The sequence below is a fragment of the Xiphophorus hellerii genome, chromosome 10 (assembly GCF_003331165.1).
Source record: "Xiphophorus hellerii strain 12219 chromosome 10, Xiphophorus_hellerii-4.1, whole genome shotgun sequence".
Taxonomy (NCBI): domain Eukaryota; kingdom Metazoa; phylum Chordata; class Actinopteri; order Cyprinodontiformes; family Poeciliidae; genus Xiphophorus; species Xiphophorus hellerii.
This window is the reverse complement of record NC_045681.1, coordinates 132,337-155,761: the sequence shown is the minus strand read 5'-3', so window position 1 is coordinate 155,761 and position 23,425 is coordinate 132,337. Positions and strand designations below refer to the sequence as shown.

Below are 23,425 nucleotides of genomic sequence, written 5' to 3'. Positions count from 1 at the left end.
ATGACAGATTCAGGGTTAGCTAGCTAGTTAGCTAGCTAGCTGATGAGGGTCGCCCACAGAGACGCTGAGCCGTCTGAATGTAGCAGGAAGCGTTCAGCTCTGGGGCGCTAAGGAAAAGAGATCAAGAGTTCACTGATTCATGAAAGATCTGCAGAGCAAAAACAAACTTTACTATGAGACCAGAGGGCCTCAGTGTGGCTCCATGCTAACCCTCCATGCTAACCCGGGGCCTCCAGTAAAACGGCTCCTACAGACACAAACTTGCTTCCCGTCACTCAGCTCTCTGGGCAGCAAATTGGTTTCTGTTATTGTCCTGTTTTCCTTCCAATCTATTAGATTTGGTTTTGGCAACATTTTCCGGAGCTCCGTCTTCCTGCCGTTATGCAACATTAGCAGCAAAAGCCATTAAGCAATTTCATGTATTGACTAATGATTAAATGTTGCAGATGGCCTTGTGAGCGGGGGCAGCAGCAGGCGCTGCCGCCGGTACCCGAGTTGGACGTTCAACCCTCCAATTTAAACACTGGAAAAAAACCAACCGGCAGAAAGAAACTCGTCTCTGAACCGTTGATGTTCGGACAGGAACAGCTGCAGCCAGACCATATATGGGCAGTGATGTCAGGCTGAAGCTCAGCCCCAAGTCCAACCGTTTCCATGACAACAAGTGTGAGAAACCAGCAAGTAGATCTGCTTCAGAATCGGAACCGGAAGCAGAACCGGACCTCATTCCAGGGCCGAGCAGCATCTATAATAAACCTGTTGATATTATTTCTCTATTAAACTGGGAACCGGCTGCTTCATGTTCTCTGGCGTTTCTTTAATATTTTCAGTCTGAATAATTAATTATAGATTTTAATATGTTCAAAAATTAATGCAATTAATCACTTTTTCTTTTTACATATTAAGGTTCTGCCTGGAAAAGACTATTGTTGTGTCCATGTTGTGCTAACAGTAGGCCTGTCGCGATAAACCGTAAATCGATTAATCGTACGATAAAAAAAACCTATCGACGTCATTTAATTTATCGTCCATATCGTCTCTGCTTGTATTTTTCTCTTTCTATTGATGACGCTGGATGTGTAGGCTCAACTCCGGCGCTATCCACTGACCCCTCCCTTCCTCATTTTTTAGGAAGGGAAAAATGAGAAGGGAGGAGGAGGGGACTATTACGTCAGGTAGTCAGCGCGCACATCATTTTGTACTGCTGCAGCTTTAGAGCCCCAGTTAGCAAGGTAAAGAAACACTATCTCATATTGGGGGAGGAGGGACTCGAAATGGAACTCGTTTCAAAGCCGAACGCAACTGCCGCAGTGTGGGAGTATTTTGGATTCAAACCAAATGACCGAGGCGAACCGCTGAACCTTTGCGAGCCGGTATGTCGCATTTGTCATAAAATAGTAGCAACTAAGGGTAGCAATACAACCAACTTGTACGTGCACCTAAAGCACAACCATCCAGTAAAGTTTTTCCAGCTGAGGAGGAAAAGTACAACCGGTGGCCCGTCTTCGTCTTCAAGTTCGCGACAGTCCACCGTCATTGAAACATTTCATCGACAGGAAGCATACAAAAAGGACGGCGCAAAGTGGTGCGCGCTCACAGACAGCGTAGTTCGCTTAATTGCTAAAGAGATGCTCCCATTTAATATTGTTGAAAAGCCGGCATTTCGAAAAATGTTGCAAACTTTTGATAGACGGTACGAAATCCCCGGAAAAACATACATATCACAAACGGTAATTCCACAACTTTACAGCAGTATTAAAGAGGACATACTGAAGGAGATAAAAGACATTTCATTTTACTCTGCTACGTCGGATATGTGGTCAAGTTCAAATATGACTCCTTATATGAGCTTGACCATTCACTATATAGCTGCTGACTGGACCCTGCACTCTAAATGTTTAGAGACCAGGTATGTCCCAGATAACCATACTGCTAACACCCTGGGAGAAAACCTGAAATCTGCTTTAGCAGACTGGGGACTGGATGAGGACAAGCTGGTCTGCATTACAACAGACAATGGATGGCCCTAACATTGTCGCTGCAATAAGAAATCTTGGCTGGCCATGGCTCAACTGCTTTGGCCACAACCTCCACCTTGCTGTTTCCCATGGTCTAGACAGTGACAAAGAACGTACAGCACGTGCCATAGGACTCTGTAAAAGTTTGGTCAACACTTTCAACCTGAGCTTCTTTAAAAAGAGAGATCTGAGGAAGGCACAGAATGAAGCTAATCTCCCTCAGCACAATCTCATTCTGGTGAGTTTTTAAATTCATTTATTCAAAATATTCAGAGCCATGTTTATTTATTTTTTATTTTTGTAGCATGTAGACCTGTAGAATCTAATTAAGACCGTTGTCTGGCAATAATTTTACATATAACAACACAAATTGTTAAGGAGAATTAGTATCATTTCTTTAAACAAGTTGAAATAAATTAACTAATAAAAAATAGTATGGTTCTAATATAGTATTAATGTCTTTTGCTAGAGCCATTTTGGTGTTATTTCTACTTGTCAGCACAAGGGGTGTAATATTTTACTCGTCACTGGTGAAGCTTTGCCTTAAATGAGTAACATAATAATTCTATATGTTTTTCTAATAAAAACCTTTTCAATATTCCACAGGATGTTGTCACACGATGGGGCACTAAACAGAAGATGATCGAGAGGGTGTTGGAGCAACTCCCAGCCATCAGACGAGTCCTGGTACAAGACAGAAAGCACAGCCATCTCACTCCAACCTGGCAGGATGTTGCGGTGTTGGAGTCCATCAATGCAGCTTTGAAGCCACTGGCTGACTTTACAGATGTCCTTTCAGGAGAAACATACGTCACAGTGTCCTCTGTTAAGCCTGTGCTAGAACTGATTAAAGGCGACCTTCTCTCTCCAGGCCCTGATGACAGCACAATGACTGCCAGTATTAAACAAAACGTATGCAAGATACTGACTGAAAAATATAGCTCACCTGGCATCCAAAATCTCCTGATAAAGGCCACCATCTTGGATCCAAGGTACCGTGGCAGCATGGAGGAGGCAGGGTCATTGGATGATGTCAAACATCAGCTGGTGCAAGAGCTACTGGACTTAAAAGGGCCAGAAGTAAGGGAAGAAGGTGCAAGTGGTGAGGGTTCCAGCCAAGCTGCTGGAGGAAACAAACATGAATCTACAGCTGACCCACCCACCAAGAAGAAGAGGCTAAGTGACCTTCTTCAAAACAGAAGAGCTGAATTCACAGTTCAGACACAAGCTACATATCCAAAAAGAGAACAGGCTGATGCAGAACTGACAAAGTTCCTTCAAGAAGATGCTATTGATGCCTCTTGTGATCCCTTGATGTGGTGGTGTGACAATCAAAGAAGATATCCTTTGATGGCAAACTTGGCTAAAAAATACATGTGCATTTGTGCAACAAGCACCAGTTCAGAGAGAATGTTTAGCACAGCTGGAAACATTGCTACTCCTGAGAGATCTTGCCTTAAGCCACACAAACTCAACATGTTGGTATTTCTTGCTCGGAATCTCTGACTAAAGTAGCTACAGATATGCCTAAAGATTGTTGAGGCATCTGGTCTTATTTAAAAATGTGCTTGTTTCTTTGCACTATTTGTTTGTAAAATGGCAGTTTTCCCCATCTTTATTTAAATCTAATGATATACAGACTTCATAATCTGTATTGTTTTGGTTGATTGTAGTTTTTATTTCCACTGTGGTTTTATCTTGTGCTTAGTTTTTATTCAAGTGCATTTTTTGTTAGAGACCGAGAGTCCATTTAATTTTTATTTCTGCTTGTTTTATTTTATTAACCAGTTCCAGTGTTGAGTGTTCTTTTGAAAATAAAGGATATACATCTTTGGCAAGAAATCGCATGCATTATTTCGTCATTTCCATTAAATCAGTGTAAAAAGGTCTTCAGACAATACTATCGTCTATCGCAATAGTTTTTTGAGACAATTAATCGTTCAGCAAAATTTGATATCGTGACAGGCCTAGCTAACAGCAATTAGCCTAGCAGCTGGAGCGTGCTGTGGTGGCGCAGGGGGTTAGCACGCCCCACGTTTGGAGGCCTTAGTCCTCGACGTGGACGTCGCGGGTTCGACTCCCGGTCCCGACGACCTTTACCGCATGTCTTCCCGCCTCTCCTCACCCTCCTTCCTGTCTGCCTACTGTGGAAAAAATACGAGCCACTAGCGCCGCAAAAACTCTTTGGAGAAAAAAATGACAAAAAAATAATAATAAATTAGCCTAGCAGCAAAGCTATGCTAGCCTAAAATAGCATCTGAATGCTAACATGTAGTAGCTAATGCTAATGTTAGCGTCCACAGTCCAGATTTCTAAAGAATGAATGTAACTGGGTCTATATTGTTAGTTGTATATTTTCACAAAATGTTTTCTTGAATTTATTTGTCCTCTTATACTTGTCTGTCTGTGTTCCTCTGTGTCTGCTGTGAGGGGTTTGGTCCTCCAGCTCCGCCCTACTTTCTTCTTCTTTTGTTTGGGGTCCTCCAGCACCATTATAAATGTTAAGTTGTTCATTTCCTCTTCCCTTTTGTTACTCGTTCCACTGGGAAGAGGCAAGTTTTATAATCCATTGTAATCCTTTCATTTATATTGTCCAAATGTTTATTTTTTTCTTCTGTATTAATGTTAGGTGTTTTAATATTTTCATTCGAGTTGCTATTACGCATTTAGAAGATTTGATGCATGCTAACATTATTATTTTGTATAGATCGGGTTGGAGAACTGGAGCACATGCTACGTGCTAATGCTAATATCTCCTGGTTGACAGGCTGAATAAACGGAGAGCCTCCAAACCCAGACTGGTGATTTATGGTTTGTCCGATCAACACAACGCAGAACTCCACCGGTCACATGAACGATGAGAGAAACTCTGAGATGAATTTTGCTCCAATCTGATATTTATTCAATAATTTAGCAGAAAAATGGTTTTTATTGATAATGTTACTGATTTTGTTGAGATTAAAATGTGATGAATTAATTAAACACGTTGCTGGCGTCCGTCCTCTGCTCTCTCTTATTTTGTTGCTGGGGAAACGAAACCAGTTTGGTTCCGTTCGGGTCCAGAGCGCCTCCAGAACCGTCCGTCTCGGTTTGTTTACTCTAAAGAGTTGAGCTTTCCGCCGCTCCTCTTCGTTGCCACGGTGAAGGTCATCGCCATGGTGACGATCAGGCTGCTTCCGTCAGCATCAGAGTTTTAATTATTAATATGAGAGCAGAGAGGTGTCGTCACGGCGATCAGGAGGCGGTTCTGGTTGATCCGGTGACACCGACAGGAGCAGCTGCTGTGATTTCAGTGTTACAGGCCTGAGCTGACTCTGACCTCTGACCCCAGTTAAACAGCTGCAGAATAAAACATCCAAAAGTTTAATGATGTCACTTCCTGCAAACTTCTCTGATGCAATGGGCTCTTTGCACCTGCTGCGCTGACGTCACAACCGCATGAGCAAATGCGGCTCTTTTCTCCGCTCTGAGTTACCATGACAGCTAGAAAAGACAAAGTCTCATTTCAGACGCAAATAAAACAATACTATGAACATTGCTGTCTTCCTAATATAATGGGCTTTTAAGTTTTGATGGATTTCCAAACAGTCCTGAATTAAGAAGATGGTGGCTTGTAAATATTCGTGGCTACCAGTTAAAGCTAACGCTGCACAGCAACGTTTACAGCCTTCACTTCACTCCGGATCAACTTGTTCAGCCTAAAGCAGAAGGTAAAGGAGCCTCCTGTGTTATTTCCATGGAATCACTTCTGTATTCAGCCTGAAAGAGTTTATGGGAACCAGAGAGCAGACCAGAGCCAGACAGCCGAGCTACTGACCCGCCTGTACACACTGCTGTAAACACCGTCCTGCTTCACAAGAACATGCAAAACTAATAAAGCGAAGTAACACGGAAACCTTAAGGAACACGGACATATTTTTCTAAAAGCACCAACTCTGAACCTGAACCGTCAGCTGAACTAGAACTCCGACACCAGAGCTGCTCTACTGTTAAGCTATGGGCTTGTTGTTCCTCAGGCTTCAGAAGCAAAAAGCCTGAACCGTAAAATCCCCGTTACTTGGTCTCTGACACTAACGACAATAAACCACGTAATATACTTGAACATAAGGTAAAAACATTGTCTGTTAGAATGGATGAAAAATGTTTAGATACTTAAATAGCACATTTTTACAAGAAAAATGTCTAGCATAAGCTAAAGCTAATGTTAGCCACAAAGTTTAAAGAAAGTAAAACTCACCTTGTTTCTGTGTATAACGAGGCGAACATGTTAAAACCTTTCTCCAGATTATTGTCGGGGTTTCAGATCGATGTTCATCATTAACTGTTACCTTGGACAAGCCCTGCAAACACCCAGGGTGAAGAGCCTTTTTCAATAGATCGGAAACATTGAGCCGCTTTTCCCCGAACGCGGAAGCTGAGGAGCAAAGAGCCCATAAAACGAGTCAGCAGGACGGCCCAACCCGTCCTACTGCCCCCCTGCTGGGAGGCTCAGTCTACAGGACAAATGAGCAAACATCCACCTGACATCACTGACATCATCACTGACATCATCACCTCTGCTGCTGATTACTGACAAAAGCAGCTTGGATCCTCCTGAGCCGGTTCCTCCTCCGGCTCAGATTCCCGTTTCCTCCAGGCAGAAGCCGTTAGCCGTTAGCTCGAAGCTTCAGCTTCTTTTTCTTCTCTTCTTCCTGATTTTTATTCATTCAGCCTGAAAATACTTGAACTAAATTAAAGCTCACATCTTTATCAGGTTTGCCCACATGATTTCCAATCATCAACAGATTTATGAGTTTTCTTCATGTGAGCAGATTTCTACCAGCTGAGCCTCCATTGCTGCTCCATCTGCTAATAACTGGACTTATTTTATATTTATGGGATTTTCCAGCTGCTGAAATTAATTTAACCCCGGAGATGGTTTCAGTGAAATAATCTGGTCCCGTCAGACAGGAAGGTGATGAAGTTTGGGAATAATAAAAACTCTGACATGTTTTCTGATTGTTGCAAATGGAGAGAATTTGTTCCTCTGTTACAAAGAAAGTTAGTCGCTCAGTTGAACTTTTCTGTGTTTAAAGTGTTTCAGGAGTTTTATAGGGAGCTTCTGTTGAAACACTCTGAGCAGATAATATCTTACCTGCAGTAGGAAACTCTCCTGTTTATTTACTGTAGATCATATTAGACATTATGGAGGCTGAAGCTAACGGCTAGCTTTAAGATGGCCGACAGGTGCAAACACATTAATGATCAAATCTCCAAAACATACAAACACACAACAAAAAAACACTGAAAACAACAAAAACTGCAACCGCAGAACAAACAGGTAAAAACAGAAGCTAATGCTAATAAAACAGAAGCTAACGCTACATTGCTAAGCAAAAGTTAGCGGAAGCTAGCACTAACCGTTAAGTGGACTGTCTCTCTTCTTGTCCTTCCAGCTGAAGTTCCTCCGTTACATTTTATGGCAACAGTTGGTTTAAAAGTCATGATAAACGTCCGACCTGAGGGACGGCGTGCTAGCCTCGATGCTAACACAATAAAATATTTACATTAATATGCTGCAGCAGTTCATGAGGAAGCTGCTCTGACATCCTGCGCTCTTCCTCCTCTGAGGCTGAGAGCCTGATTTAATTTGTTTGGTAATATCAGGACTGGCAGGTTGAGCCCAGCTTCACTCTAAAGTCAAATTGGACCAGAGCATTGGAGCCTCACCGTGTTAAACCTGCCTCACCTTGACAGCTGCCAGAGAGAGGAGGAGGAAGAGGAGGAGGAAGATCATATTTCTATCATTTAGTTTCTATCAAACTAAATGATAGAAAGGTTCTCCTGTACCAGTGAGTGTTGCAACGACTCTACAGAGGCCTCTGACTGTGGCAGAGGGATGTTGGAGTCGGATGAGATCGTTGGAAAAACTTCCTTCTCATTTTCAGGTTTTTATAGCCGCTGTTGATCCGCCTCTCTGCTGTTTGTGGTCAATCTAAATTTATCTCCATAACATATAAAAATCCTGAATTTTCTCCTCAATTTCTGACCATAACTGGAACACCTTTATGACCCTTTATGCTGTTAAACTTTCCCTCCACCTTCCCGTGTTTCCGCCTCATTACCTGACAGGCCTGGGGGGCCTGTTAGCAGCATGCTAATGCGTTCCGACAGCAGCTAGCGGACGGGCGGTGGGAAAGTGGAGGAGGGCGGAGGTCCTGACAGACGGCTGAGGATCAATCTGGAAGCAGAACTGCTCCTAGCTTTTGCTTTGATTTCCATCAAATCAGCATCATGGGCGCATAAACCATTAGACTCCGCTGCTAATGTACATAAACTAATGAACACAATCATGTTTTCCTCCACAGGAAAGCCAGTAAAGGCTGTTAGCTCCGCTGATTGTATGTTTTAGCAGCAGACGCAGCTGTGCTGTAGATACAGACATCCCATAATGATCAGAGGAAGTTATCCAGGGAGTCGGAGTAAAATCTGACTGGTGAGACTCTGGGAGTTTATGCATCTACATGGGGAGACGTTTGAAAAGTTAGTCAAAAATTAGCAGCAATAATTTGGGTTTAGCCTGTCATAAGAAAAAAAACATGACGGTTTACTCATATTTTCGTAATGTTATTCATTCTTTATAAATGTCAGTCTACAAACTAACTGGTTAGTTAAAGCTAAGTGTCAAACTAAAATTTAGTTTGGAGGTAAATATTTAGCTCCAAGCTAAATATTTATGTCGGAGCTAGCGTAATATTTAGCTTACAAACTAACTCAGAACAAACTAAATATTTCGTGAGCAACCAAATACTTTGCTTTGAACTAGCTTAATATTTATCACTTACCGATAAGCGGAAATGGACCGTCAAAACAAAAGCGGGGTGAAGACGGAATCCTTCATCTGTTGCTGTCGATCCGGAGGAAAACATCTGATTGATCTTTGGAGGCCTGATTCACTCTATGAATTTGCAGTTGTGATCTGGTAAAATGTTGTATTGTGGAATTTATTAAATTGTGTGAGGGAATAAACTGAATATTGCCTTTAAACAATTTTTTTTAACCTGTAATGTTATCCAAGAAAAGAGGAAGCAGTGACACAAAGCGATTCGAAAGCAGGAGTTTAGGAAAAATCCAGGTTTTGTTTTGATAGTCCACTTCCGGTTTCCAGCTAGCTAGTAAATCGTTAGCTTGCTCAGCAAATATTGAGCGTCCTGCCAAGTAGCGTAGTTTGAAGCGAAGTATTAGTTTATTAAATAAACATTTAGTTAAGTTTATTCCAGTCAGCTCGGTGGATTTTTAAATCTAAACTTTTGAACCAAAATGTTTCTAAACAATCTGCAGAAATTTTCAGTTCAATCAGGTCTGAAGTTCCTCTGTGCAGCAGAACCTTTCAGAACCTGGTTCTGTTCTGGTTCTCCTCATGTTTACCTGGCAGTAGTGACTCAGCAGCAGCCATGTTGGTTCTGAGTGGCGATCCCGTCCGGTCCGATTGAAGCAGATTCTAATGATGGAGTACAGTTCAGCTGAACAGAACCGGACCTGAAAACCCAATAAGACTCCGCTCACACGGAACCAAACAAACAGAACTTCACAGATATTTCCAGTTGAGGGAAACCGGGCCGACCCTCAGCAGAACCACAGCAGAGTGTAAACAAGCAGGGAGCGAGCAGACCGCACCGACCCAAACAGAACCAGAACCGCAGTTTACGGGCCGGACTGGGCGGGGCCACGGCGCTGGCGGGAAGCAAGGAGACCAGCAAACAGAACCACTTTGGGCCGGAGCAGCAAATATGGAGGACAACAACAGAACTTCACCAGATCCAAGATGTTCTGGACACCAGAGGAACCGATCGGAACCGATCGGAATCAGAAACTCTGAGCTTCTTAATGATAAAAATGTCATTTTATTCCAACAAGTTGCTTCTGTACAGGAGACCAAAGAGACACGAGCAGCTGGAGGCGAACGATTCCTCCTCATCATCAGCATGAAGAGTCGGATCCCGGTGACCTTTGACCCTAAAATATTCCTCATTCAACAGGTAGTAAAAATACACATTTTACAAGATTTGACTCCTTGATGGGCATAAAAACAAAGAGGAATTTCCTGCAGTGGTTCCGGTTCTGGCTGGTTCTGCCTGGGATCCAGAGGCAGAAAGAGAACCTCTGCAGACGGAACCAGGTGACCCAATGGACCCGTGGTCCTGACCTGATCAACTCGAGTCTGAAATTAAAAGGTGGGCAGAGCTTCAGCTCCAGGGACCCGTCCCCATCAGAACCGGCCCGGTCCCGGTCTCAGAGCCAGGGGTGCCACGCCGGGTCCATGCGACACAGGTTGTCCAGGCTGTTGGCTGCAGCCACCAGCGTGTTGACCTTGCTCTCCCCGCCCTCGAACTGGGCCAGGTTGTGGAGGCGGGTCATGATGGCGGTGACCGCCTTCTGGACCAGCGACACCAGCTGCTGGGAGTCCATGTTCTCCGGCTGGCCGGCCGGGGACAGTGGGACCGACGTGTCCTCCTGGGTCTTCTTGTGCCACGCTATGATCTCGTCCCGAAGCACCGCCTTCAGGACGCCGTCCACCTGGGACAGAGCAGAGAGACGGGTCAGGACTGTAGCGGCTAAAATCCTATATTTTAGGCTACTGGTTGTTGTGCTTGAAGGCGTTGTTCTTACGTGCGTTCAGTAGAGATTCATCAGGTCGATCTTTAGTTTGACTTATAAAAAGGTCATTTATTGAACAGAACAATGTCCATTGTTTGCTACTTCAATGTAGCTACACGTAAATTCGACATCAAAAAACCTAAACCAAACACAGTGGAAAACTGTTGCCTCTTCCCACTAACAACACCTGAACAGAATCACCATTGACCTTAAATACCCATCCCCCATCAGACACACAGAACTCAAAATGAAATTCGCCCCCTGGTGGCGATAAACACAGAAAAGGTTAAATGGCTCCTACACGCCAGCCCCTAATTGCGTGTGGCAGAAGACATAGCAATTACTAATCTTAAATTAAAGGAGCCACAAATAAAGATATGTCTAAATGTACATAAGAGGCAAATCAGGTTTACACATTCATTATTCTACCAGTTTAACAGTTTGTAGCTTCACATAACAGACAAATTTTTGTTACAGGTCTTTCAATAATGTTCGTTTTTGTTTGAAGATGAACCACTCGCACCAAACCCTTTTTATCTGGAAAAGTTTTAATAACTTTCCCTAATATCCAAGACCCTCGAGGTGTTGTGGAGTCCATAACTACCACAACATCTCCAGGGATGAAGCACCTTTTTTTCTTTATCCATTTTTGTCGTTCTTGTAATAACGGTAGATATTCTCGGATCCAACGTTTCCAAAAGAGGTCTGAAATGTATTGGATTTGTTTCCACCTTCTTTTAGCGTAAAGATCTTTTTTGTCAAAGAGTCCTGGCGGAAAAGCTGGTTTTCCCTTCAGGAGCAGCAAGTGGTTGGGTGTTAAAGCCTCAAGGTCATTGGGGTCCTCTGATAACTTTGTGATGGGACGATCATTAAGTATTGCCTCTGCTTCACAAAGCACAGTGTGGAATCCTTCATCGTCCAACATTTGTTGACGAAGCACTGAGTGCAAAACCTTTCTGATCATTCGAATGAGGCGCTCCCAAACCCCGCCACAATGTGATCCAGATGGTGGGTTAAAACTCCATTTAATCCCTTTGTGTGCCATGGCCTTCTCAATTCTTCCATTATTTAGAGAGGCTAGAGCTTCTCGTAGCTCTCTTTCTGCTCCTATGAAATTGGTGCCATTATCTGATCTCATGTGTGAAACTTGTCCTCTTCGAGAGATAAATCGACGCAGTGCATTAATACATGAGTCGGTATCTAAAGAGTACGCCACTTCAAGGTGCACGGCCCTGCTTGTCATGCAAGTGAACAATACTCCATAGCGTTTTACAACACTGCGTCCTCTTTTCACACCAATAGGCCCAAAATAATCTACCCCAACATTTGTGAATGGTGGTAGATCAGGAACCACTCTTTCCTCTGGCAAGTCTGCCATTTGTTGTTGACCGGTTTGTCCTCCATACAGTCTGCAGAAAGAACATGTCGCTATGACCCTTTTCACAGCTGAAACTCCATTTGTTATCCAAAATTTTCTTCTTACGACTGAGAGGACATGATTTCTACCTCCATGACCAAGCTGTAAGGGAAAATGTCGGAGGATAAGGTAGGAGATGTGCTGGTCCTTTGCCAGAATGAGAGGATGTTTAATGTTCTCAGGGATGGCTGCTTTACTCAGCCGGCCTCCAACACGCAGAAGCCCATCTTGCAGCACAGGGTCCAGTTTGTAAATTGGGCTGCCTTTGGGTATTTCTGAGTTGCGGGATGTTAATACAGCGAACTCATCAGGGAATCTTTCCTTTTGGCAAAAGGAAATTATGGCTGTCTCAGCTTGTGTGAGCTCTTCTAGAGATACACTTTGATTTCCCAGCGAGTTTTTGAGAGTTTGCATTTCCTTTGTCAATTCCAGTGATGATGGTTCAGTCATAATTGAATTGGCCAGTTTCAATTCCTTTCTTCTCTTACTCAGTTTCAGCAGAACTCCCTTTAGCTTGATGAACCAAGCAACTGCAGTCTTCAATTTTTGCCAGTCTGAGAAAAATGCTATTAACTCAGAAGTTGCATTTGAGTTAATGACTGTAGCATTGATCAAGGGAATCTTCTTTAGTTCTGGATCATCAGTAGTCATACTGAAATCCATTGGAGACTTGGGCCATTTATCTTCAGGTTCCCACAAAAAGGTAGGACTTTCTATCCATTTTTGTTTCAAAAGGCTGTCAACTTTAAACCCACGGGAAGCATCATCAGCAGGGTTTAAAGATGAAGGCACGTGTCTCCACTGCTCAAGGTCTGTATTATCCCTAATAATTGTTACTCTGTTAGCAACAAAAGTTTGAAACCTTCTGTCTTCATTTTTTATATATTTTAGAACGGCTGAGCTGTCACTCCAAAAACAAGCCTTTTCCAATGGCAGCTGAAGCTCTGACTGAAGCATGTTATTCAATCTAACGGCCATAACAGCAGCTGTGAGCTCTAAACGTGGAATAGTCACAGGTTTGAGTGGAGCTACTCTGGCTTTGCCAAACAAGAATGATACATGAACTCTCTTGTTGTGGTTCTGCATTCTGACATATGTAGCTGTACCATACCCACTCTCACTAGCGTCAGAGAAGTGGTGTAACTGAGCATTAACCACTTCTCCAAACCCTTCAGGTTTGATGCATCTGCTGACTTGGAAGTCAGCCAATTTTTCCAAGTCAGTCAGCCATCGGTTCCACTGGTTTTGAAAGGTTAGAGGTATAGGATCATCCCAACCCCATTTCATCCTGCATAACTCTTGTAACAGCCGTTTGGCAGGAAGTATAAGAGGAGCTAGGAATCCTAGCGGGTCATAAATGGAGCTGATGGTAGACAACATACCTCTTTTAGTGGAAGGCTTTTCTTTGACTTTCAGTTTGAACTTAAAACTATCCGTCTCTGTGCACCATTGTAAACCTAGTGCTCTGTCTACCGGTAGCTCATCACTGTCCAGATTCAACTCACAAAGAGTCTGGGACATGAGCTTTCCTGGGATACATTGGAGCACTTCTCGGCTGTTGCTAATCCATTGGGTTAGCGTAAACCCTCCTCTGCTGCAAATAGCCATAAGGTCTTTGGCCATGGTAACTGCACTTTCCTCTGATGGCAGACTTTTTAAGAGGTCATCCATGTAAAAGTTTTTGTTGACTGTTAGTACAACATCTGCTGAGTAGCTGGACTGATTATCCTCAGCAGTCTTTCTGAGAGCATAGCAAGCACAGCTCGGTGAGGAGACTGCACCAAATAAGTGGACAGTCATACGGTATTCCTCAAGGTCTTGTTCTAGATTACCTTGAGGCCACCACATGAAGCGTAGGAAGTCCACATGGTCCTCAGACACCTTAACCTGGTGGAACATGGATTTTATGTCTGCCATTAATGCCACATATTCCTGCCGAAACCTCACTAAAACCCCCACCAATGAGCTAGTTAGGTTAGGGCCCTGTAAAAGCTGACTGTTAAGCGAGACCCCTTTATACTCTGCTCCACAATCAAACACCACACGTAGCTTATGCTTTTGTGGATGGTATACACCATGATGTGGTATATACCACACCTTGCCTTTCGCTGTAGTCAGCTGATGCTGTGGAACCCTTTCTGCATGTCCACTATTAATGGCATTAGTCATGAAGTTTGTGTACTCTTTATGAAAATTTCTATTCTTTTTGAATTTCCCTTTCAAACCAAGTATACGCTGCAGAGCAACAGAAATGTTGTTTGGCATAAAGAGTTCTTCACTTTTGAAAGGCAGCTTCAGTTTGTAATGTCCATTCTCTAGCTGCGCAGAGCGATCCATTATGTCTAGGAATTTTTGTTCCTCTCTTGACATTTCCTCTTGTTCTGTAAAGGATTTCTCAGTAAAGTCATAGTTGTATTGGCTCGTCAGAAGCTCTTCAATTTTATCAACTGTAGTTCTGTTGACATGAACTGAAGGGTAGCCATTTTCAAGATCCTTGTAACCTTCTGCTGAAGCATTTATAACCCATCCTAGGAGGCTTCTGATTGCATAGGGCCCTTCACCCCTACTATTAACCACCTCCCAAGGTTCCATTAGTTTAGATGCATTTGTGCCCACTAATAGGTCTACACCGGCATGTATACGAGGAAAATTAATGTTCTTTAAGTATGACCATTTTGACAGCTCCTCCTTACTGATGATATTATCGGTGGAAACTGGCATTTCTTTTTGTGTAAACACAATGGGAAGCTGATAGAAATGGCTTCCATTTATTTCTGAAATCTCCAGCCCTTTAATGATAGATGTTGTCATTGTTTTACTATGACCCATTGTACGGAGATGAATCTGAGCCTTTCGACCTTGAATGTCGAGTTCATTAAGAAGTCTTTCCGAGCAGAACGTGTCAGTGCTCCCTGGATCCAGAAAGGCGTATGTTTTAATGATCTTAGTTCCCTTTGAACTTTTCACTTTCACAGGCAGGATGGGAAGAATGCCTTTATGGTGGCCAGCCCCAGTATGACCACAAGTAGAGGAAGTTTTACAGCCCTTTTCTGCCTGATCCAACTCTTTCTGATGGGGTTTTTCCTTCTGTCCAATGTGCAAAATGCTGGGATGCTTTTGGTTACAGTGTTTGCAAGCGATGCGCTTATCACAGTTCCTGCTTAAATGTCCTGTATCCAAGCAACCAAAACATAAACCTTTGTCTTTTATAAAGTCTAGTTTTTCCCTGTGCGACCTCTTTCCTAATTGTCGACATTGTTCCAATACATGCCCATCCTGTGTACAATACAGACAGGATGAATAATTCGATTTGTCAACAACAGTTACTTCATTTTTGAGAGACGGCATGTTACAGTCATCTTTAACAGAGACATGGGTGACAAAGCTGTTTCTTTTAAACTGCGACTTTATTTGAGGTTTGCTAGGTCTTATGATTCCCCTAGCAGGTTGTAAGTCCTGTATATCTCCAAAAATCGGATCAGAGATTATCCTAATCTGGTGTTCGATAAAAGCAACAATATCTCTGAAACATGCTCTTTGACTAGTTCTCTCAAAAATCTCATTTGCCTTTGTTCTCCATTTTTCTCTTAGTTTAAAAGGAAACTTTTGAACCAAGATTTTCATGTTAGCTGGCATGCTTAACTCATCCAAATACTGCAGTTCCTCCATTGCATTGCAGCATTCACGAAGGAACAGTCCAAATGCTTTTAATGCTTTAGCATCTTCACCTTTAATGTTGGGCCAACCAGTGGCCTTTTCCATGTAGGCTGCAGTAATATTAAATTCATTGCCAAAATGTTCTTTGAGGAGTTCCTTGGCCGCTGCATATCCTCTTTCTGCAGTCATATGAAGGCAACTACGAATGAGGTCTCTTGGTTGCCCCCTGGTGTACTGTTCAAGGTAGTACAAACAGTCTCCTTTACAACTGGTCTTTGCTTCCACAGAATGTTCAAAGGCTTTCATAAAGGAGTTGAACTGTAAAGGATTTCCGTCATAAATGGGAATTTCTCTGTATGGCAGTAACTGGCTTGTTTGCATTTGAACGAGAAGAGCTGTTATGTCATTCTGTTGTTTCAACACATTGTAGAGGTTTCCAGCAGATTGACTTTGGTTTGATGGAAGCAAACTGTTTTGAGTGGTAACATTGGGATTGGAGAAAATACTAGGAGCTTTAGAAATTTGAACAGCAGGGGGAGCCGTTTGTGACACCAAAGTATTGAAAACGGAGTCATCCACCTGAGGTGGAATATGCTTTTCATAGGTTGTGTTTAGCTCTGACTCAACCTCTTTATCCCACAGCAGTCCAGCATCTTCTTGAAGCTTCTTTACAGGTTTGGTAACCAACTGTGAAGCTTGTGAAAGTAGTAAGGTAGGTTTGATCTTGGGTCTAGCACCCTTTCTAACATATGAATCCATTCCATCAGAATGCTTAGATGTAATGCTGCCTTTAGTGCTGCCCTCTAGAACCATTAGCTTGGCGTTAGCAGCAGCTATTTTGGTGTCCATCTCAAGTTGCTCTTTTCTTTTCTTTAACAAGTATTCCTGCTCCTCCAGCACATGCTTCTCCTTTAAAGCAGCTGCACATGCCAGGAGTGCAGCCCTTTCTGCTTCTGCCTTTATTTGTTCAGAAAGCATTGAAGATTTGCTGGTTGTTATAGAAGAACCCCTTTGACTCCCAGCTTTTCTAAAAGACCTTAGGGAAACATTTGAAATGCTGTCATGAGGTTCAATCTGCAGCTCCTCCTCTATCATGATCATGCCACCACTGGCAGCCTTTGGTTCAGCTTCGTTATTTTTACTCTCATTTTCTTTAATATCATCAGGCACACTGACTGAGCAATCCTGAGCCTCAGCCAACCATTTATGAGTATCAGCAACAAAATCATGAACATTCAACATTTTAGCTTGAAACCATATGTCATGCTTTTGTGCTTCACCAACCGGCAATAATCCCAACAAACCCTGGTGTACCCTTTGTGTTTCTTCAGACAAACCCAAAAACCGTTTAAATTCTACCTTAATGTCATTCACACACCCTTTGTCATTTTTCAACACTGTAATAGTTTGTCTTAATTTTGTGAGCTTATTTAACTTTGTTTTTCTTTCACTTTCTAAGTTACTGATTTTCACCAACAAAGCTTTGGCTGTTAATTTCACTTTTCTTTTTTCAGTCTTCCATTGAGGCCTTTGTGTTGGACTTTCCTCTTCACCCATAATGTTATTATGACCCTCCTGATCCAGATCAACGTTTTCCTCTTCTGCCATAATGGCCATTAATAGATATCAGCGCTGACTCACATATCCCAATGATGCGTTGGCCGGCACTGATAATCTGCGTCCCGAGGTCCGCTGCTACGAATCTCAGTGGCTCCAATAGCTCGATCCATGCAGCTCTGTTCCCAGCGTCCGATGTCGATCGCTCCTCTGCGGTTCCGGTTCCGACGCCTGGTGTCCCGATCGCTCCTCTGCGGTGTCGGTTCCGACGCCTGCTGTCCCGATCGCTCCTCTGCGGTTCCGGTTCCGACGGCTCCAATAGCCTGCGTCGGTGCGGCGTCTTTGCGGCTTCGTGCCTCCACAATGCAGAAGAATCGATGGATCTTCCAAACGAGGCAGTTTTCCACCTAAATGTAGCGGCTAAAATCCTATATTTTAGGCTACTGGTTGTTGTGCTTGAAGGCGTTGTTCTTACGTGCGTTCAGTAGAGATTCATCAGGTCGATCTTTAGTTTGACTTATAAAAAGGTCATTTATTGAACAGAACAATGTCCATTGTTTGCTACTTCAATGTAGCTACACGTAAATTCGACATCAAAAAACCTAAACCAAACACAGTGGAAAACTGTTGCCTCTTCCCACTAACAACACCTGAACAGAATCACCATTGACCTTAAATACCCATCCCCCATCAGACACACAGAACTCAAAATGAAATTCGCCCCCTGGTGGCGATAAACACAGAAAAGGTTAAATGGCTCCTACAAGGACCTCAGAACGCTCCAACCGGAACCCATGTTCGGACCATGCTGTGATGGTCAGAACATTCTGGCTGCTAAACCCAAACCGAGTCGGATGCCAGGAAGACTAAACGTCACTAGACCCCTGCTGAGAACAGGTTCAGTCTGTCTGCAAAAATACGTCCAAACTGTCCAAGGTGGACATGAGACAACATCTGTTACTGGGAGGTAGAGGTACTGGGAGACACTGGGAGGGATTGGGAGACATTGGGAGAGACTGGGAGTAATTGGGAGGCATTGGCAGTCACTGGGAGGCATTGGCAGTCACTGGGAGGGATTGGGAGACACTGGGAGTCATTGGGAGACACTGGGAGTTATTGGGAGGCATTGGGAGACACTGGGAGGGATTGGGAGAGACTGGGAGTTATTGGGAGACACTGGGAGGGATTGGGAGACACTGGGAGGCATTGGGAGGCATAGGGAGACACTGGGAGGGATTGGGAGAGACTGGGAGTAATTGGGAGACACTGGGAGTTATTGGGAGGCATAGGGAGACACTGGAAGGGATTGGGAGACACTGGGAGTCATTAGGAGACACTGGGAGTTATTGGGAGGCATTGGGAGACACTGGGAGGGATTGGGAGACATTGGGAGACACTGGGAGGCATTGGCAGTCACTGGGAGGGATTGGGAGACACTGGGAGTCATTGGGAGGCATAGGGAGACACTGGGAGGGATTGGGAGAGACTGGGAGTTATTGGGAGGCAGTGGGAGACACTGGGAGGGATTGGGAGACACTGGGAGGCATTGGCAGTCACTGGGAGGGATTGGGAGACACTGGGAGTTATTGGGAGAGACTGGGAGTTATTGGGAGGCAGTGGGAGACACTGGGAGGGATTGGGAGTCATTGGGAGAGATTGGGAGACACTGGGAGTCATCGGGAGACACTGGGAGGAACTGGGAGACACTGGGAGTCATTGGCAGTCACTGGGAAAACATGCAGGTCAGTTTCATAGTCAGCCTCAGTCGCTCCGCTCAGATCTTCTCTTCTCAGTCGTGGTTAAGGAGTTTCAGAGTAAAAAGGGCAGAACACTTTTCGGTCTGCTGAATTGCTCTGTGTCGCTGCGTCACATGACGTCCCAGTCAAAGTGTAGAGTGCCTGAAGGCTGAAGCTGCGACCCAGAGATGAGCACGGCCTAGTTCTGGTACCTTGAAGTTGGGCTGGGCGAAGCACCGCGCCACAGCGATCATGGAGGCGGTGAGCGGCCCGGAGACGCCGATGGTGGTCAGGAACTCGGAGATGTTTGGCGTCAGGCGGAACGGAACCGGCCGGTTGGCGTCCAGGTCGCCGGTGGCGTCGTTGATGTCAAAGCGGAAGTAGGAGACGTTCAGCTTCCCCGTATCCTAGGAAATGGAGACAGAGGGCAGAGGTCAGCGGGGGAGCTGAAGACAGGTGACAAACACCTGGCCTCTGCTGGTCGTCGTAGCAACATGAAGCGGACACAGGAAGACATGAGACAATCCGGGCGTCCTCCAGCTCTGGGTTCTGTTCAGCTGCAGCAGAACCTCTTAGGTTCTGGAGGATCACAGGTTCTGCTGCAGCCGGGCCGTCTGCCACCGTAAGGCCCCGGGGTCTGATGGGAACTGTGGAGCGGAGCACACCGACACACACACCGACACACAAGTCAGGGAGGCGAGCAGCAACTGAATGGAACCGTCTGTCGGAACAACGTCTGGCTGACTGGAGCAGCTGGTGTTTTGGAGGTCTCTGAATGCATCACGAGGACTAAATGAGGCTTTGAACGCACCACGGAGATGTCGATTGGTCCCTGAACGCACCACGGAGGTGTATATTGGTCCCTGAATGCACCACGGAGGTGTAGATTGGGCCCTGAATGCATCACGGAGGCCTAGATAAGGTGAACTGGCACCTTGATCGTCCCTGCAGGACGGTCCAGTCAGGCGCTCCCAGATGGCGCCACAGCGTCCTACCTGGGCGATCTGCAGCATCTCCGGGTTGAGGCGGTTCAGGTGCAGCATGAACTCGGCCAGGCCGATCAGCGCCAGCTGGATGGTGAACATCTTGCGGAAGGTCCAGTAGTCGGTGGCGTTGGGGAAGGTGTGCAGAGCCCACTCCTTCAGCATGCTGCGGGGAACCATGTTGCCCTGCACCTCCTTCAGGATGTCCCTCAGCACCTGCAGGCAACAGCACCGCCGCTTAGCCGGCTCACAACTTTACATACCCGCTGACCAAACTGCTTCCATGGATCAGTTAGCTTGATGTGGCGCCGAGCCGCAGGCCGGGTTTGCTACCTGGTGGCTGGCCTGCGTTCCTCTGGCCTGCACCGTCGCCAGGCGGTCATAGTAGCGTGAGATGGGATTGTCGTGCTCGATGCCTTTCTTGGCGCAGCGCTGCTTGTAGATCTCCACCAGCGACAGCGAGGACGGATTGTCCTCCACCAGACGCATCTGAGGCGAAACCGCAACCACTCGAGGAACTGAGGAGGAAACAGGAAGTGAGGAAACACCGAGACGCTGCATGGAAAAATCTCAGAGGGAAATCTAAAGACTGGAACACTGGAAAGAACTTTAGCCCTGCAGGAAGCAGGCTCTGCAAAGGCTGAAGAGGTCAGAGGTCATACCGGTGAAGAAGAGGTGCCTCTTGGTGGTCTCCTTCCTCTTCTCCAGGCAGGGGTTGAGCAGCCGCAGCAGCTGCAGCACCCTCTCCTCGCGGCGCGACTCAGTCAGGCAGGCGTCGTTCATCACCAGGTAAGGGTAGATCTTCCCGTTGTGGCCGCGGATGTAGAGGCGGCGCGCGGCCGTGTTGTGCTTCTGGACGATTTCCACGCGGGGCATGAACCTGCAGAGGAGGAGCAGGCGTGACGGAGGGACGGGTCGCCACTCCTCAGCTGTGTGGCGGGAACGGCGCCTACCTGGCGATCTTGATGTAGTAGTGTGTCGGTTTGGGCATCAGGAACTCTCCGGGGATTTCCACCTCGGCGGTCTGAGCAGAAAAGTTGCTGAGGAAGCGACATTTCTCCTCGATGAGGAAGAACTTGGGAAGCTGCTTGGTCTTGGCCTCCAGGATCTTGATCCACTTCTTCAGCTTGGAGATCAGGTTGTGGAGCTTCATGGAGCCGGGAACGCTGAAGTCAAAGTCTGTGAGAGGAAAAAAGCTTTTCATTTTAATATTCATCCAAATCTGGGTGGAAACAGAGACGTTCATTTAATAGTCAAAAACGAGGTGGAAGCTTGTAAAGAACTGATCCTCACAGTTGGAGGAAATCTACTGAATCTGTTTTAATATGATTTCTGCTCAGCTTCTCCTGTGGATCCATGAAACCTGGAAGAGTTTCCCACCCCACTTTAAAACAGCCACCGTTCCCGCTCTCCTCCTCCAGACCGTCACAGCCTGTACGCGCTGCAGAGCTGGAGCTGAGTTATAAACGTCGCTCAGCGCTGAGCAGGAGAGGAAACCAACTCCTCACAGTCACGATGCTGCAGAACAGCAGCAGGGCCAAGTGTAAAGCGTTAAAAAAAATGTGCACCGCCGTATTTTACGCACAAATCGGCATCTATACAAATGAACTTTGGTTCAAAGTTGGCATAAATATACGCACACGTTTTCGCTGGCGTGAAAATGTGCAGCAGCCACTCAAACTTTTTCTGTGGACAATAATAAACTACAAACCAAAATCCACTGAGACCCGACGACATTCAGTTATTTAGACCAAGAAGTTTCAAACCCGATGATTTATGATTTTAATATTTTATTGTTTAAACAATGAAACTGAACCGCATTTATCCTCAGACAATAAGCTAACACAAAATAAAGAAAATAGAAATAGAGGATGTGAAAACCTCAATGTAAATAATCATGTTGCTCAGTTTGTGTCTCATAAAGATGAAACTCATCGTCTGAATGCATCTATTTATTCTCACTAGAGAGAAACCAGGGCTGATCAAACAGTTTGATTATTGAAGGTGATCAGGTGTGGAGACAATCCCAGGTATATCAGTAGCTGCATCAAGGTGAGCCGCTACCTGAGGAGCTTTGGCTCTGATGGAGAACATGGAGCCATTGATCAGAGATCAGATTGATCTGCTGGTTTCTGAGCGTTTAGATTCATCCAGACTGATCATCCTGGAGCTCTGAGCAGAACTTAAAGCAGGTACCGGTACCGGTACCGGTCCAGCTGCAGCCGTCCTCCAGTGGAGCCGCCCGCTTTGTGAATGCGCCTTATGGACAGAAATCATCTGGACCCTGTAAATGTAACTTCTGCTCATGATTCCTGGATTCAGAAGAAACGTTTAAATCCCGGCTGATCGCTCTGCTGCTCTGAGATCTTTAGGATTCATTTGGAGGTTTTTTCTTTAATTTATTTATTTTTTTTAAGTGAAAGCACCTTTTAAATAAAATATATAATAACTATTATAAATACTATTCTGCCACAAACAAGGATGTTGCCATGGTTACGGCTTCACATGGCGACTTCCTAGTATTTATACTAAATTACATTAATATGTATTTATGGAGGCGACAGGCGGAGCAGCAGCTGCAAGTCAGGATTTATAAAGGAAAGGAGCGCAGCACGGCTTCATACATCCAAATTGTTTTGTGCGCCGCACTTTTCTACATTTGTCCGTACGCCATGTTTTAGTGTGAAAACTGCACAGAGTTTGATACATGAGGCCCCTGGATTCCTGGCTTGGTTCACCAGGAAGCTGCTGACCTTTGACCTTTTATTTATTTACGTTTCAACTGACTGGAATTACTTGACGTTAGCGAGAACATGGCGTCTCTATCTGCCGTCTCCATGGCAACCACAGCTTGAAGACTCAACGCTGCCTCTAGTGGATCATGGAGGAAATCACATCCAGCTGGAAAATAACTTCAGTGGAGGAATAAAACATCTGGAACCAAGAACGACCGATCAAAACAGCCGGTTGGCCGGCCCCGGTTTGTACCGGTTTAAACTGGACCAGTTTAAACTGGTCCCAGTTTGTTGTTTCTGACTTATTGTATTAATCTTTGATTTTGAATATTGATTTGATAAAATAAAGTCTTTGTTCAAAAAAAAATAAACTGGTCCCAGTGAACAGCGGTCTGGTTCCCTCATGCAGAGCAGAACCAGGCTGGAGCCCCACAGGCGCCGCAGCTCCACTGCAGCTGCAGCAACAGCAGGGAATCTGAGACGCTTTTCTCTCAGCTGCTCAGAGAAACTAAACCATCTGGTTCTGGTTCTGGTTCTGGTCCTTGGAAGGAGGAAACTCAGATTTAGTTCCTGGTGAATCTGAGTCAAACTGGTGGAGTAAATCCCCGGCTGGTGCTACAGAAACGTGATGAATGATTTTCCAATATAAATCTGAAAAGTGTGGCATGCAGTTGTTTTCATATTC

General features: G+C 45.0%; 2 protein-coding genes across 3 annotated transcripts in view; one reads left to right on the top strand and one right to left on the bottom strand.

The window, feature by feature from the left end:
* Nucleotides 1-958: 958 nt before the first annotated feature.
* On the top strand, nt 959-3,670 carry LOC116726644 (zinc finger BED domain-containing protein 1-like). Its single transcript, XM_032573454.1, has 2 exons — nt 959-2,256; nt 2,625-3,670. Exons 1-2 carry the CDS (start codon nt 1,984-1,986, stop codon nt 3,522-3,524), a joined length of 1,173 nt encoding a protein of 390 aa, XP_032429345.1. The 5' UTR covers nt 959-1,983; the 3' UTR covers nt 3,525-3,670.
* A 6,211-nt stretch (nt 3,671-9,881) lies between these two features.
* trrap (transformation/transcription domain-associated protein) overlaps nt 9,882-23,425 on the bottom strand; it is a 59,979-nt gene continuing 46,435 nt past the window's right edge. The window contains exons 68-73 of one of the 2 annotated variants that reach the window (XM_032574670.1): nt 20,959-21,184; nt 20,668-20,885; nt 20,339-20,523; nt 20,018-20,221; nt 19,235-19,429; nt 9,882-10,574 (exon numbers count right to left, since the gene is read on the bottom strand). In XM_032574670.1, the coding sequence (XP_032430561.1) occupies nt 10,290-10,574; nt 19,235-19,429; nt 20,018-20,221; nt 20,339-20,523; nt 20,668-20,885; nt 20,959-21,184 (1,313 nt within the window). In that variant the 3' untranslated portion in view covers nt 9,882-10,289. The remainder of the gene's footprint in view (nt 10,575-19,234; nt 19,430-20,017; nt 20,222-20,338; nt 20,524-20,667; nt 20,886-20,958; nt 21,185-23,425) is intronic. The other variant, XM_032574671.1, reaches the window with a different exon arrangement.